Source organism: Oncorhynchus tshawytscha, linkage group LG10, assembly GCF_018296145.1.
Source record: "Oncorhynchus tshawytscha isolate Ot180627B linkage group LG10, Otsh_v2.0, whole genome shotgun sequence".
NCBI lineage: Eukaryota > Metazoa > Chordata > Actinopteri > Salmoniformes > Salmonidae > Oncorhynchus > Oncorhynchus tshawytscha.
Genome location: NC_056438.1, coordinates 9,065,990 through 9,079,751, shown reverse-complemented (window position 1 = coordinate 9,079,751; position 13,762 = coordinate 9,065,990). Strand labels below are relative to the sequence as shown.

The 13,762-nt window shown below is 46.7% G+C and overlaps 1 protein-coding gene across 2 annotated transcripts in view; it reads right to left on the bottom strand.

Annotated features, from left to right (window-relative positions):
* Window positions 1–13,456, bottom strand: part of hspa12b (heat shock protein 12B) — a 52,921-nt gene extending 39,465 nt beyond the window's left edge. Inside the window, exons 1-8 of one of the 2 annotated variants that reach the window (XM_042329398.1) lie at window positions 13,351–13,456; window positions 12,881–13,237; window positions 5,111–5,183; window positions 4,438–4,526; window positions 2,197–2,321; window positions 1,779–1,965; window positions 1,183–1,287; window positions 538–654 (exon numbers count right to left, since the gene is read on the bottom strand). In XM_042329398.1, the coding sequence (XP_042185332.1) occupies window positions 538–654; window positions 1,183–1,287; window positions 1,779–1,965; window positions 2,197–2,321; window positions 4,438–4,526; window positions 5,111–5,156 (669 nt within the window). In that variant the 5' untranslated portion in view covers window positions 5,157–5,183; window positions 12,881–13,237; window positions 13,351–13,456. Of the gene's footprint in view, window positions 1–537; window positions 655–1,182; window positions 1,288–1,778; window positions 1,966–2,196; window positions 2,322–4,437; window positions 4,527–5,110; window positions 5,184–12,880; window positions 13,309–13,350 lie in introns of those variants that run through there. The other variant, XM_042329397.1, reaches the window with a different exon arrangement.
* Between the last annotated feature and the right edge of the window lie 306 nt (window positions 13,457–13,762).

Here is a 13,762-nt window from a genome sequence, read left to right as displayed (position 1 = left end):
ACCTCATCCCTCCCTCCCAGCAGTAGGAAGTCTGCATGGCTCGATAGGAATGTAGGGTCCTTATCACAGCACACATCAATGGGAACGGAGAGAGATGAGAGGGAGACCTGTGACGCCATATTAACATTCATCAAGGAGAGAGAGAGAGAGAGAGAGAGAGAGAGAGAGTGAGTGAGTGAGTGAGTGAGTGAGTGAGTGAGTGAGTGAGTGAGTGAGTGAGTGAGTGAGTGAGTGAGTGAGTGAGTGAGTGAGTGAGTGAGTGAGTGAGTGAGTGAGTGAGTGAGTGAGTGAGTGAGTGAGTGAGTGAGTGAGTGAGTGAAAAAACTATGTATTCCCTTAGTGTTAAAATGTCGATGTAGCCTGAGATTGTCATAGAAAACTAGATATGCATAGAATAGACAGCATTGTGTTTAAAATAAACTGGTTGGCTCCACTGCCGGTTGTCTACATGTAGGTCTTGGGAACGATGGGATCTCCATACATGCAGTCTTCCTCCAGGGCAAGGTTGTGTGTGTGTGTGTGTGAGAGATATCTCACCAGATAGGCAGCCTCTCTCATGAACTGTTTGGCTGGTTGTCTCCACACAGCAGGAACAGTGATCACCCATCTCACCTCATCTCCCTCCAATAGTGACGAAGACTGGTCCTTCACCTCCTAGAAGACAGACAGACAGACAGAGAGACAAACAGACAAACAGACAGACAGAGAGACAAACAGACAGACAGACAGACAGACAGACAGACAGACAGACAGACAGACAGACAGACAGACAGACAGACAGACAGACAGACAGACAGACAGACAGACAGACAGACAGACAGACAGACAGACAGACAGAATAATCTGATGTATTAGTGGAGGTTTAGGATCCTGCATTGAGAGCATCTTAAGGTCGGAACAGTTATTCCTGACCGCCCCGTGACATTCCGACCTCACCACAGGCTCTGCTTTTGGAGGTCTGGAATACTGCCACATTCCACCTCTGCTTTCCTACTCTCCTCTCATACTCTTCTCTTTGCCCCTCCTCCTCCTCTTTCTTCCTTCCATCTCCTCTCCTTTATCTCTCTACTCTCCTCCCACTATATTCACATGTAGAGTTAACTTCTCTCTTCATCTCACTCTTTCTAAACTCTTCTCTGTGTTGTTAATTAGCAATCAGGGGTTAGAGGTCAGGGGTCGTACCTTCAGGGCGTGTACTCTGAAGAACCGGAGAGCGTGAGAGAATACCTCGATGGCCCTCACCTTCCTCCCACTCACCGCTTCCAGCTCCGTCTCCATGGTCAGATCCTGCAGTAAACCAAGACACACTGCTGTAAAACTGCTGCAAAACACAACAGGTGAGGTCCTGCAGGAAACCAAGACAATTTGCTGTAAAGCTGCTGCAAAACACAATACACAACATCTGTCTGATACTCTTTAATGCTGTACTCCTTCTCCCCTCTTCTCCCTTGATATTTCTACAACCTCTTACGCTCATCTCTCTCCTTGTCATTCTTCCCTTCTTGGTTTTCCTCACAATGACCCCCTCCATTGCTCTGTCCCTCCCTTATCTTAACTCTATTTCCCTCCCCCTGAATCTCTCTTTCCCTCCCTCCCTCCCTCCCTCCCTCCCTCCCTCCCTCCCTCCCTCCCTCCCTCCCTCCCTCCCTCCCTCCCTCCCTCCCTCCCTCCCTCCCTCCCTCCCTCCCTCCCTCCCCCTCCCTCCCTCCCTCTATTTCCACCCTCCCTCCCTCCCTCCCTCCCTCCCTCCCTCCCTCCCTCCCTCCCTCCCATCTTACAGTGGTACTATGTATCTTCATTTTGAACTTGTCGAAGTAGAGCCAGTGTTGAGCCTCTTCAGGATCCAGATCATGATAGTTGTCTCTGGCAGCAAACCCAAAACTATGGAACTTCAACTCAGGGGTCAATAACAGGGACGTGGGGCTCTTCTGGTTGGCTACGCCCGGGTCCCCGCCCTCCCAGCGCCTGCAGAGAGTGGATAAGACAGCGGTCAATCAAATGAGGGAGTGAGTTTGGTTGACTTGCAGAAGTGGGATGGTGTAATCTACATGTAGTTCGAGATGCTGTGATGTCATACAGAATTCAGGATATCAACGCACGAATGCACACGCGTACACACACACACACACACACACACACACACACACACACTTGTGTAGCCGCTGGAGGTGGTGACATGTGAGTGTGTCCACATACCTCATCATGTGAATAGCCTCTGGGTCTTGTGTGAAGCTGAATGCGTAGCCGCTGGAGGTGGTTCCAAAGTCTATAGCTACCACCACAGTGAACGGATGATCCATCCTCGATCTGGCCTCCGGTCTCTGGAGAGAGAGGGTAGAGAGAGAGACACTGATGAAGTTCTGTGTGTGTGTGTGTGTGGGGGGAGAATAAAGAGGGAGAGAGGAGAGGGAGAATAGAGAGGGAGAGAGGGAGGGGAGAGAGGAGAGGGAGAATAGAGAGGGAGAGAGGGGAGGGAGAGAGCGGAGAGGGGAGGGGAGGGAGAGCGTGGAGAGGGGAGGGAGAGAGGGGAGTAGAGAGGAGAGAGAGAGAAGAGAGGGAGAGAGCAGAGAAGAGAGAGGGGAGGGAGAGAGGACAGGGACAGCAGAGGGAGAGAGGAGAGGGAGAGAGAGAGAGGGGGAGGGAGAGAGGAGAGGGCGAGTAGAGAGGAGAGAGAGAAAGGGGAGGGAGAGAGGAGAGAGGAGAGGAGAGAGAGAGAGGAGAGGGAGAGTGGAGAGAGAGAGAGGAGAGAGAGAGAGAGGAGAGGGAGAGAGGAGAGAAAAGCGGGGGAGAGAGAGGGGAGAGAGTAGAGAGGAGAGGGAGAGAGAGAGGAGAGGGAGAGAGAGAGGAGAGGAGAGAGAGAGAGGGAGAGAGAGAGGAGAGGGAGAGAGAGAGAGAGGAGAGAGGAGAGAGGAGAGAAAAGCGGGGGAGAGAGAGGGGAGAGTGTGTGTGAGGTATGCTGGTACTGACAGGACTCAACACTCCTTTCTATCAAAATATGATAACAGCTTAATTGCTTTCCGAGGCATTCAGGTTTAATAGCTAAATACTAAACAGAGTAAATAGTTCTCAATGATTTACTTCTGTGATGTTGCCCAGTCAGTAACTTACAGTAAGTGAACTGGAAATATCCACCTCTGCACTGACCAAGCCTCAAAGTATGTTGATGGAAAGTATCTATGTTGACTTGAGATAGTGTATGTGTTGTTGGACAGGGTGTGTGTTGTTGGACAGGGTGTGTGTTGTTGGACAGGGTGTGTGTTGTTGGACAGGGTGTGTGTTGGTAGACAGGGTATGTGTTGTTAGACAGGGTGTGTGTTGTTGGACAGGGTATGTGACAGGGTATGTGTTGTTGGACAGGGTGTGTGTTGTTGGACAGGGTGTGTGTTGTTGGACAGGGTGTGTGTTGTTGGACAGGGTGGTTGTTGTTGGACAGGGTATGTGTTGTTGGACAGGGTGGTTGTTGTTGGACAGGGTGTGTGTTGATGGACAGGGTGTGTTGTTGGACAGGGTGTGTGTTGTTGGACAGGGTGTGTGTTGTTGGACAGGGTGTGTGTTGTTGGACAGGGTATGTGACAGGGTGTGTGTTGTTGGACAGGGTATGTGGCAGGGTGGTTGTTGCTGGACAGGGTGTGTGTTGTTGGAAAGGGTGTGTGTTGTTGGACAGGGTGTGTGTTGTTGGACAGGGTATGTGTTGTTGGACAGGGTGTGTGTTGTTGGAAGGGGGTGTGTTGATTGAGAGATTGTTCTTCACTGGTAGAGATAAAGCAGTGTTTGTCATCCCCAGATGACCATGTCGTTGTGGATTAGAAACTCTCATTAAGCCAGATATATAAAGAAACATGTGGAAGTGCCTGCACCATCTCAATTTATTTTGTACTATGTGAAGGTGTGGTGGTCTTACTGGAGAATGAGAGGGGGTGAGGGGCTAGGGGGTGAGGGATGTGAGCGGATGATTGAAGGGTGAGGGGCTAGGGGGTGAGGGATGGAGCAGATGATTAAAGGGTGAGTGGCTAGGGGGTGAGGATGTGAGCGGATGATTGAAGGGTGAGTGGCTAGGGGGTGAGGGATGTGAGCAGATGATTAAAGGGTGAGGGGCTAGGGGGTGAGGGATATGAGCGGGTGAGGGGCTAGGGGGTGAGGGATGTGAGCAGATGATTAAAGGGTGAGGGGCTAGGGGGTGAGGATGTGAGCGGGTGATTGAAGGGTGAGGGGCTAGGGGGTGAGGGATGTGAGCGGATGATTAAAGGGTGAGGGGCTAGGGGTGAGGGATGTGAGCAGATGATTAAAGGGTGAGGGGCTAGGGGTGAGGGATGTGAGCGGATGATTAAAGGGTGAGGGGCTAGGGATGTGAGCGGATGATTAAAGGGTGAGGGGCTAGGGGGTGAGGATTTGATGTCTAGGGGGTGAGGGAAGGGGGTGAGGAAGGGGAGATCTTACCGGAGAGGCTGAGGGTGTGAGGGGTGCGATGCTGCAGTCATTTCGTCCGACTGAGGGAGAGGAGGGAGCTGATATACGGTTGTTTTCACCTAAGAGAGGGGGAGGGGCAGAGAAATGCTGAGAATTCTTTTCATTAGCTACTTTCTGGGTCTAGATGTCTAACAGATCCATACAAAGACAGGCAGACTATTGAGAAAGTATAAGGGATGTTTTGTCAGACAACTCAAATTAGAGGACCAGACTTGTTTTATGAAGCCTGTCTGTGCACTGGGAATTTCTGTTGTCTGTGGAAAACAGTGACATTACATTATCCATACACATACACACTGTTGTAACACATACACGAGTATTCCATCATTTTTCGAACACGGAACATAAATTCCATGTGCTGTATTCCAGGATATGATTCCAAGGTTCCAGAAGCAATGCTGCTATCCCAGGAACGTCTGTATGCTATATCGTCATGGTGATTACGGTATCAGAACGTTGAGGTGTAAACACACTAAAGTGTCTTTCCGTCCACGGAGTGGAATGTTGTGATATTCCCAAAGGGAGCAAGGTGACCTCATTCACACCGGAGAAGGTGACAGATAGGAACACACACACACACGAGTGGTGTTAACCCTATACAGTACATACAATGCCAAGATACTGTGTGTGTGTATGTGTTTACCTGGGACCTGTAGGCTGTTCATGTCGGGCTGCAGGATGTCGGCCATGATGAGGGTTGCCACGGCCAGGACAGCCTGGGAGAGGACAAAACACAGAGAGATGCTTCTTTACCTTTATTTAACTAGGCAAGTCAGTTAAGAACACATTATTATTTACAATGACGGCCTACCGGGTAACATTCGGTTTAACTACCTTGTTTAGGGGTAGAAGGACAGATTTTTACCTTGTCAGCTCGGGGATTCGATCCAGCAACCTTTTGGTTACTGGACCAACACTCTAACCACTAGGCTACCTGCCGCTTAAGAGCGATGGGCCAGTAACTGAAAGGTCACTGAATCAAATCCCTGAGCCGACTAGGTGAAAATCTGTCGATGTGCCCTTTAGCGAGGAAATTTACCCACTCCAGGGTCGCCGTCAGGGTCGCCGTCCCTGGCCATGACCCCACTCTCCTAGGGTGTCCCCGAGTGAGTGGGATATGTCCAAATTTTGTTTGACCAGATACAATACTATTTTACAGTAAACAAATTAACAACAGACTTTCAGCACGCGGGAAGGGCATTCAACAAGCACAGCACTTACACAAATGATTGATGATTGGCTGAGAGAAATTGATGATAAAAAAGATTGTGGGAGCTGTTTTGTTAGACTTCAGTTGCAGCTTCTGACATTATCGATCGTAGTCTGCTGATGGAAAAACATATGTGTTATGGCTTTACACCCCCTGCTATATTGTGGATAAAGAGTTACCTGTCTAACAGAACACAGAGGGTGTTCTTTAATGGAAGAACCAGGAATTCCCCAGGGTAGCTGACTAGGCCCCCTTATTTTTTTCAATCTTTACTAACGACATGCCACTGGCTTTGAGTAATCAACCCAATACACGTCAGTTACTACAGCGACTGAAATGACTGCAACACTTAACAAAGAGCTGCAGTTAGTTTTAGAATGTGTGGCAAGGAATAAGTTAGTCCTAAATATTTCAAAACTAAAATGATTGTATTTGGGACAAATCATTCACTAAACCCTAAACCTCAACTAAATCATGTAACGAATCATGTGGAAATTTGTGGTGACCAAACTGCTTAAAGTAACCCTGGATTGTCAACTGTCCTGGCATATTGATGCAATTTACAATACGGTACAACACAATACAATACAATACAATACAGTACCATACAATACAGTACAATACAATACAGTACCATACAATATAGTACAATACAATACAGTACCATACAATACAATACAGTACAATACAATACAGTACCATACAATATAGTACAAAACAATACAGTACCATACAATACAATACAGTACAATACAATACAGTACAATACAATACAGTACCATACAATACAACACAATACAGTACAACACAATACAATACAACACAATACAGTACAGTACAATACAATACAATACAATACAGTACAACAAAATACAGTACCATACAATACAATACAGTACAACACAATACAGTACAATACAGTACAGCACAATACAGTACAACACAATACAGTACAGTACAATACAATACAGTACCATACAATACAATACAGTACCATACAATACAGTACAATACAATACAGTACCATACAATATAATACAATACAATACAGTTCAACACAATACAATACGGTACAATACAATACAGTTCAACACAATACAATACAGTACAATACAATACAGTACAATACAATATGGTACAATACAATACAGTACAATACAATACAGTACAATACAATACAGTACAATACAATACAGTACAATACAATATGGTACAATACAACACAGTACAATACAATACAATACAATACAGTACAATTCAATACAGTACATTACAATACAGTACAGTACAGTACAATACAGTACAATACAATACAGTACAATACAATACAGTACAATTCAATACAGTACAATTCAATACAGTACAATACAATACAGTACAATACAGTACAATACAATACAGTACAATACAATACAGTACAATACAATACAGTACAATACAATACAGTACAATACATTACAATACAGTACAGTACAGTACAATACAGTACAATACAATACAGTACAATTCAATACAGTACAACACAATACAGTACAACACAATACGGTACAACACAATACAGTACAATACAATACAATACAGTACAACACAATACAGTACAATTCAATACAGTACAACACAATACAGTACAACACAATACAGTACAACACAATACAGTACAGTACAATACAATACAGTACAACACAATACAGTACAATACAATACAGTACAAAACAATACAGTACAATACAATACAGTACAATACAATACAATACGTTACAAATACAGTACAACACAATACAGTACAACACAATACAGTACAGTACAATACAATACAGTACAACACAATACAGTACAATACAATACAGTACAAAACAATACAGTACAATACAATACAGTACAATACAATACAGTACAATACAATACAGTACAACACAATACAGTACAGTACAATACAATACAGTACAACACAATACAGTACAATACAATACAGTACAAAACAATACAGTACAATACAATACAGTACAATACAATACAATACAGTACAACACAATACAATACAATACGGTACAACACAATACGGTACAACACAATACAGTACAACACAATACAGTACAGTACAATACAATACAGTACAACACAATACAGTACAATACAATACAGTACAAAACAATACAGTACAATACAATACAGTACAATACAATACAGTACAATACAATACAGTACAATACAATACAGTACAATACAGTACAATACAATACAGTACATTACAATACAATACAGTACAATACAATACAATACAGTACAATACAATACAGTACATTACAATACAATACATAGACAAAACGAATGGTCTCTCCCATCAGTGGGTGCTCTGGTCAGTGGGTGCTCTGGTCAGTGGGTGCTCTGGTCAGTGGGTGCTCTGGTCAGTGGGTGCGGTCGCCCCATCCGGGCCCAAACTGATTTTCCAAGGGCGGGATGGACCAAGCATGTATCTATGTGTTTTTTCCAACCCTCATTAATTCCAACCTTCAGACAGCCACAGATCAACTCATCTTTCCCAGTAAATCATCATTCTACCATTTCCTTCTGCAATTACATCCCTCCATTCTACCATGGTGTCTCACTAGGGACTTGAACCTCCCCATCTTCCCGTAAACTGGACAACAGAATTCCAGTAGTGGAGAGGGTAGAAGGTTTTAAGTTCCTCGGCGTACACATCACGGACAAACTGAAATGGTCCACCCACACAGACAGCATTGTGAACCTCAGGAGGCTGAAGAAATTCAGCTTGTCACCAAAAGCACTCACAAACTTTTACAGATGCACAATCGAGAGCATCCTGTCGGGCTGTATCACCGCCTGGTACGGCAGCTGCTCCGCCCTCAACCGTAAGGCTCTCCAGAGGGTAGTGAGGTCTGCACAACGCATCACCGGGGGCAAACTTACCTGCTCTCCAGGACACCTACATCACCAGATGTCACAGGAAGGCCATAAAGATTATCAAGGACAACAACCACCCGAGCCACTGCCTGTTCACCCCGCTATCATCCAGAAGGCGAGGTCAGTACAGGTGCATCAAAGCAGGGACCGAGAGACTGAAAAACAGCTTCTATCTCAAGGCCATCAGACTGTTAAACAGCCACCACTAACATTGAGTGGCTGCTGCCATACATGTAAACAATGTATCACTAGCCACTTTAAACAATGCCACTTAATATAATGTTTACATACCCTACATTACTCATCTCATATGTATATACTGTACTCCATACCATCTACTGCATCTTGCCTATGCCGTTCTGTACCATCACTCATTCATATATCTTTATGTACATATTCTTCATCCTTTTACACTTGTGTGTATAAGGTAGCTGTTGTGAAATTGTTAGGTTAGATTACTTGTTGGTTATTACTGCATTGTTGGAACTAGAAGCACAAGAATTTCGATACACTTGCATTAACATCTGCTAACCATGTGTATGTGATCAATACAATTTGATTTGATTGGATTTAGAATGAACCTTTCTGGTTGATAACATCGACATGTCATCCCTCTCTTTTCATGTCTGTCCTCTCCTCTACTCCCCCTCTGCCTTCCCTCCTTTCCTCTCCTCCCCCTTTGCCTTCCCTCCTCTCATCTCCTCCTGCTCTGCCTCCTCTCCTCTCCTCTCCTCTCCTCTCCTCTCCTCTCCCTCTCCTCTCCTCTCCTCTCCTCTCCTCTCCTCTCTCCTCTCCTCTCCTCTCCTCTCCTCTCCTCTCCTCTCCTCCCTCTCTGCCTTCCCTCCTCTCCTCTCCTCTCCTCTCCTCTCCTCTCCTCTCCTCTCCTCTCCTCTCCTCTCCTCTCCTCTCCTCTCCTCTCCTCTCCTCTCCTCTCCTCTACTCCCCCTCTGCCTTCCCTCCTTTCCTCTCCTCCCCCTTTGCCTTCCCTCCTCTCATCTCCTCCTGCTCTGCCTCCTCTCCTCTCCTCTCCTCTCCTCTCCTCTCCTCTCCTCTCCTCTCCTCTCCTCTCCTCTCCTCTCCTCTCCTCTCCCTCTCCTCTCCTCTCCTCTCCTTCTCTGTCTCTGTCTCTGTCTCTATTTCTCTTCCTGTACTAGATATGTCCCTGGACAGAACTAAACACAGACAGACCAGCTTCAACAACTGTCCAGGAAAAGCATCATTAACACAGGAAAAGACTCCACGTGTGTGTGTGTGTGTTTGTGTGTGTTTAGGTGTGTGTGTGTGTTTAGGTGTGTGTGTGTGTGTGTTTAGGTATGTGTGTGTGTTTAGGTGTGTGTGTGTGTGTGTTTAGGTGTGGGTGTGTGTGTTTAGGTGGGTGTGTGTGTTTAGGTGTGTGTTTAGGTGGGTGTGTGTGTTTAGGTGTGGGTTTTTAGGTGGGTGTGTGTGTGTTTAGGTGTGGGTGTGGGTGTTTAGGTGGGTGTGTGTGTTTAGGTGTGGGTGTGTGTTTAGGTGTGGGTGTGGGTGTGTGTTTAGGTGTGTGTGTTTAGGTGTGGGTGTGTGTGTTTAGGTGTGTGTGTGTGTTTAGGTGGGTGTGTGTGTTTAGGTGTGGGTGTGTGTGTTTAGGTGTGGGTGTGGGTGTGTGTGTGTGTGTGTGTTTAGGTAGGTAGGTGTGGGTGTGGGTGTGTGTGTTTAGGTGTGTGTGGGTGTGGGTGTGTGTGTGTTTGTGTGTGTTTGGTGTGGGGTGTGTGTGTGTTTAGGTGTGGGTGTGTTTGTGTGTGTGTTTAGGTGGGTATGTGGGTGTTTAGGTGTGGGTGTGGGTGTGTGTGTGTGTTTAGGTGGGTATGTGTGTGTGTTTAGGTGTGGGTGTGGGTGTGTGTGTTTAGGTGTGGGTGTGGGTGTGGGTGTGTGTGTTTAGGTGTGGGTGTGTGTGTGTTTAGGTGTGTGTGTTTAGGTGTGGGTGTGTGTGTGTTTAGGTGTGTGTGTTTAGGTGGGTATGTGTGTGTGTGTTTAGGTGTGGGTGTGTGTGTGTTTAGGTGTGTGTGTTTAGGTGGGTATGTGTGTGTGTTTAGGTTGGGTGTGTGTGTTTAGGTGTGTGTGTTTAGGTGTGTGTGTTTAGGTGGGTATGTGTGTGTGTTTAGGTGTGGGTGTGGGTGTGTGCAGCATTAAAGTTCTCTTCCCATGTTCCCATTTAATGATAAAGCCAGAGAGTGAAAAAAACAACATTCTTCACTCCTCCTCCTCTCTTTGCCCCTCCCCTCTCTTCACCCCTCCTCCTCCTTTCTCTTCACCCCTCCTCCCTCTTCACCCCTCCTCTCTTTGCCCCTCCCCCTCTCTTCACCCCTCCTCCTCTCTTTGCCCCTCCCCCTCTCTTCACCCCCTCCTCCTCTCTTCACCCCTCCTCCTCTCTTTGCCCCTCCCCTCTCTTCACCCCTCCTCCTCTCTTTTCCCCTCCCCCTCTCTTCACCCCTCCCCCTCTCTTCACCCCTCCCCTCTCTTCACCCCTCCTCCTCTCTTTGCCCCTCCCCTCCCTTCACCCCTCCTCCTCTCTTTGCCCCCCCCTCCCTTCACCCCTCCTCTCTTTGCCCCTCCCCTCCCTTCACCCCTCCTCCTCTCTTTGCCCCTCCCCCTCTCTTCACCCCTCCCCCTCTCTTCACCCCTCCTCGGGCCGATTGGACAAGACACTAGGCCACTTTTCGGCCCCATTAAAACTACGCACACAGCTGTAGCCCGTGGGTTGCCGTGGTTATGATATGGCCCGTGGGTTGTCGTGGTTATGATATGGCCCGTGGGTTGTTGTGGTTATGGAACACACACAGAACACTTCAGCTCACAAAGGAGCGATGACATCATCACGGACTGAGCTTCCTGAGGAAGAAGAGAAACCCCTCCCCACCCCTTGTAACTCACGCAAGCAGTAAATACACCTTATTGAACAGCGAGGACTGTGAAGAGACACACACACACACACACACACACACAACATACACACTATACACACACCTACACCTGGATTGTGGGTTGTGGAAGAGTAGTGGCTGGAGGGCACACACTTAATGTATTGTTAAATCTGTGGTAAATGTATTTTCATGTTTAAAAATGGTATTACAATACATACTACTGCCTTAATCTTTGCTGGACCCCAGGAAGAGTAACTGCTGCCTCGACAGGAACTAATGGGGACCCCCCCCATCCCCCGCCCTTCAAACCACACCTCCTTTCACCTCACCCCCATCCCCCGCCCTTCAAACCACACCTCCTATCCCCCCATCCCCCGCCCTTCAAACCACACCTCCTATCCCCCCTCCCCGCCCTTCCTCCCCATCCCCCCATCCCCCGCCCTTCAAACCACACCTCCTATCCCCTCCCCATCCCCGGCCCTTCAAACCACACCTCATATCCCCTCCCCTCCCCCCCCCCCCCCCGCCCTTCAAACCACACCTCCTATCCCCTCCCCATCCCCCTCCCCTCCACACTGGGGACGTCCAATAAAAATAAAGTGATATAGATCGACCGTTCCAGACTCCTGACCCCTGACCTTTAACCTTTGACCCCAGACAGGTGTAGCTCAGATAAAACGAGTGACCCCTTGACCAACTCTGCACCAAAATTTCACCTCCTTCTCACTGAAATACAGACCTGTTGTCCTATCCCTGTCTTCCACTGTTAACCATAGACCTGTTGTCCTATCCCTGTCTTCTACTGTTAACCATAGACCTGTTGTCCTATCCCTGTCTTCTACTGTTAACCATAGACCTGTTGTCCTATCCCTGTCTTCTACTGTTAACCATATACCTGTTGTCCTATCCCTGTCTTCTACTGTTAACCATATACCTGTTGTCCTATCACTGTCTTCTACTGTTAACCATAGACCTGTTGTCCTATCACTGTCTTCTACTGTTAACCATAGACCTGTTGTCCTATCCCTGTCTTCTACTGTTAACCATATACCTGTTGTCCTATCCCTGTCTTCTACTGTTAACCATAGACCTGTTGTCCTATCACTGTCTTCTACTGTTAACCATAGACCTGTTGTCCTATCCCTGTCTTCTACTGTTAACCATAGACCTGTTGTCCTATCCCTGTCTTCTACTGTTAACCACATGCTGGCTTTTTTTACAGCTTTTTTTTACAGCAGGTAATCCCTTCTCATTCTACAAATGTATCCACATGTATCCACACAAAACAACATGCAGGAAAACATGACTTAACTCAATGCCAGTAAAAAGAGAATTCCCAATTGAAACCCCAGCAGCATATCCTAAAACAAATCCTCAAACTCACCTGTCTTTTCCTGAAACAATGTTCCTGTCCTTGTTCTTCACTGGAGCAGAACTAAGGAGAGACAGAGAGAGGAGAGGATGCTTCTGCTGCAGGGATCAGGAATCACTGGGAATGTTCAACCTCCCAGATGGAAACGAACGTCGGCAGAATTCCAAGGGCAGAATTCCAAAAAAGAACCAACAATAGAAATAGGAGGGTAAAATAGTTCAACAAAGACTCTGGAAAAGTCCAATGGAGCAGAAGGGGGGGGGGGAACTTTCCTGAAAAAATTATGGAACGATCCCAAATATTCCCAAATCTTTGCCTGGAGCGTTCCTCTGCTGTGTCCGCAGCCCGGCAGTCAGTCTTTCAACTGGCCTGGAATGTCAGAGAAGAAAGAAGTTATACACACACACACACGGATATACACACACACACACACGGAAAACAGGGAAAAAGTTTGTACAACATGGGGGATGTGGGGAGCTTACCTCATTTAGAATATGCTCTGTGCGTGTATGAGAGAGGGAGAGAGAGGGAAAGAGAGAGGGAGAGAGAGAGAGAGGGCGGGGAAAGAGAGAGAGGGAGAGGGAGTTTGTGTGTGTGTGTGTGTGTGTGTGTGTGTGTGTGTGTGTGTGTGTGTGTGTGTGTGTGTGTGTGTGTGTGTGTGTGTGTGTGTGTGTGTGTGTGTTTTACCATTCTTGTGGATACCAGAGGTCCCCACAAGAATAGTAAATGAACAAAAATGTGATCAACTGGGGACTTTTTGTTGTTTGTCCCCACAAGGTCACAGGCTCTTTCTAAGGGGTTTGGGTTTTAGGTTAGAATTGCGTCAAGGGTTAGGTTGTAATTGTAATTATTTGCCTACCTCCTCATGCCTTTTGCACACAGTGTACATAGACT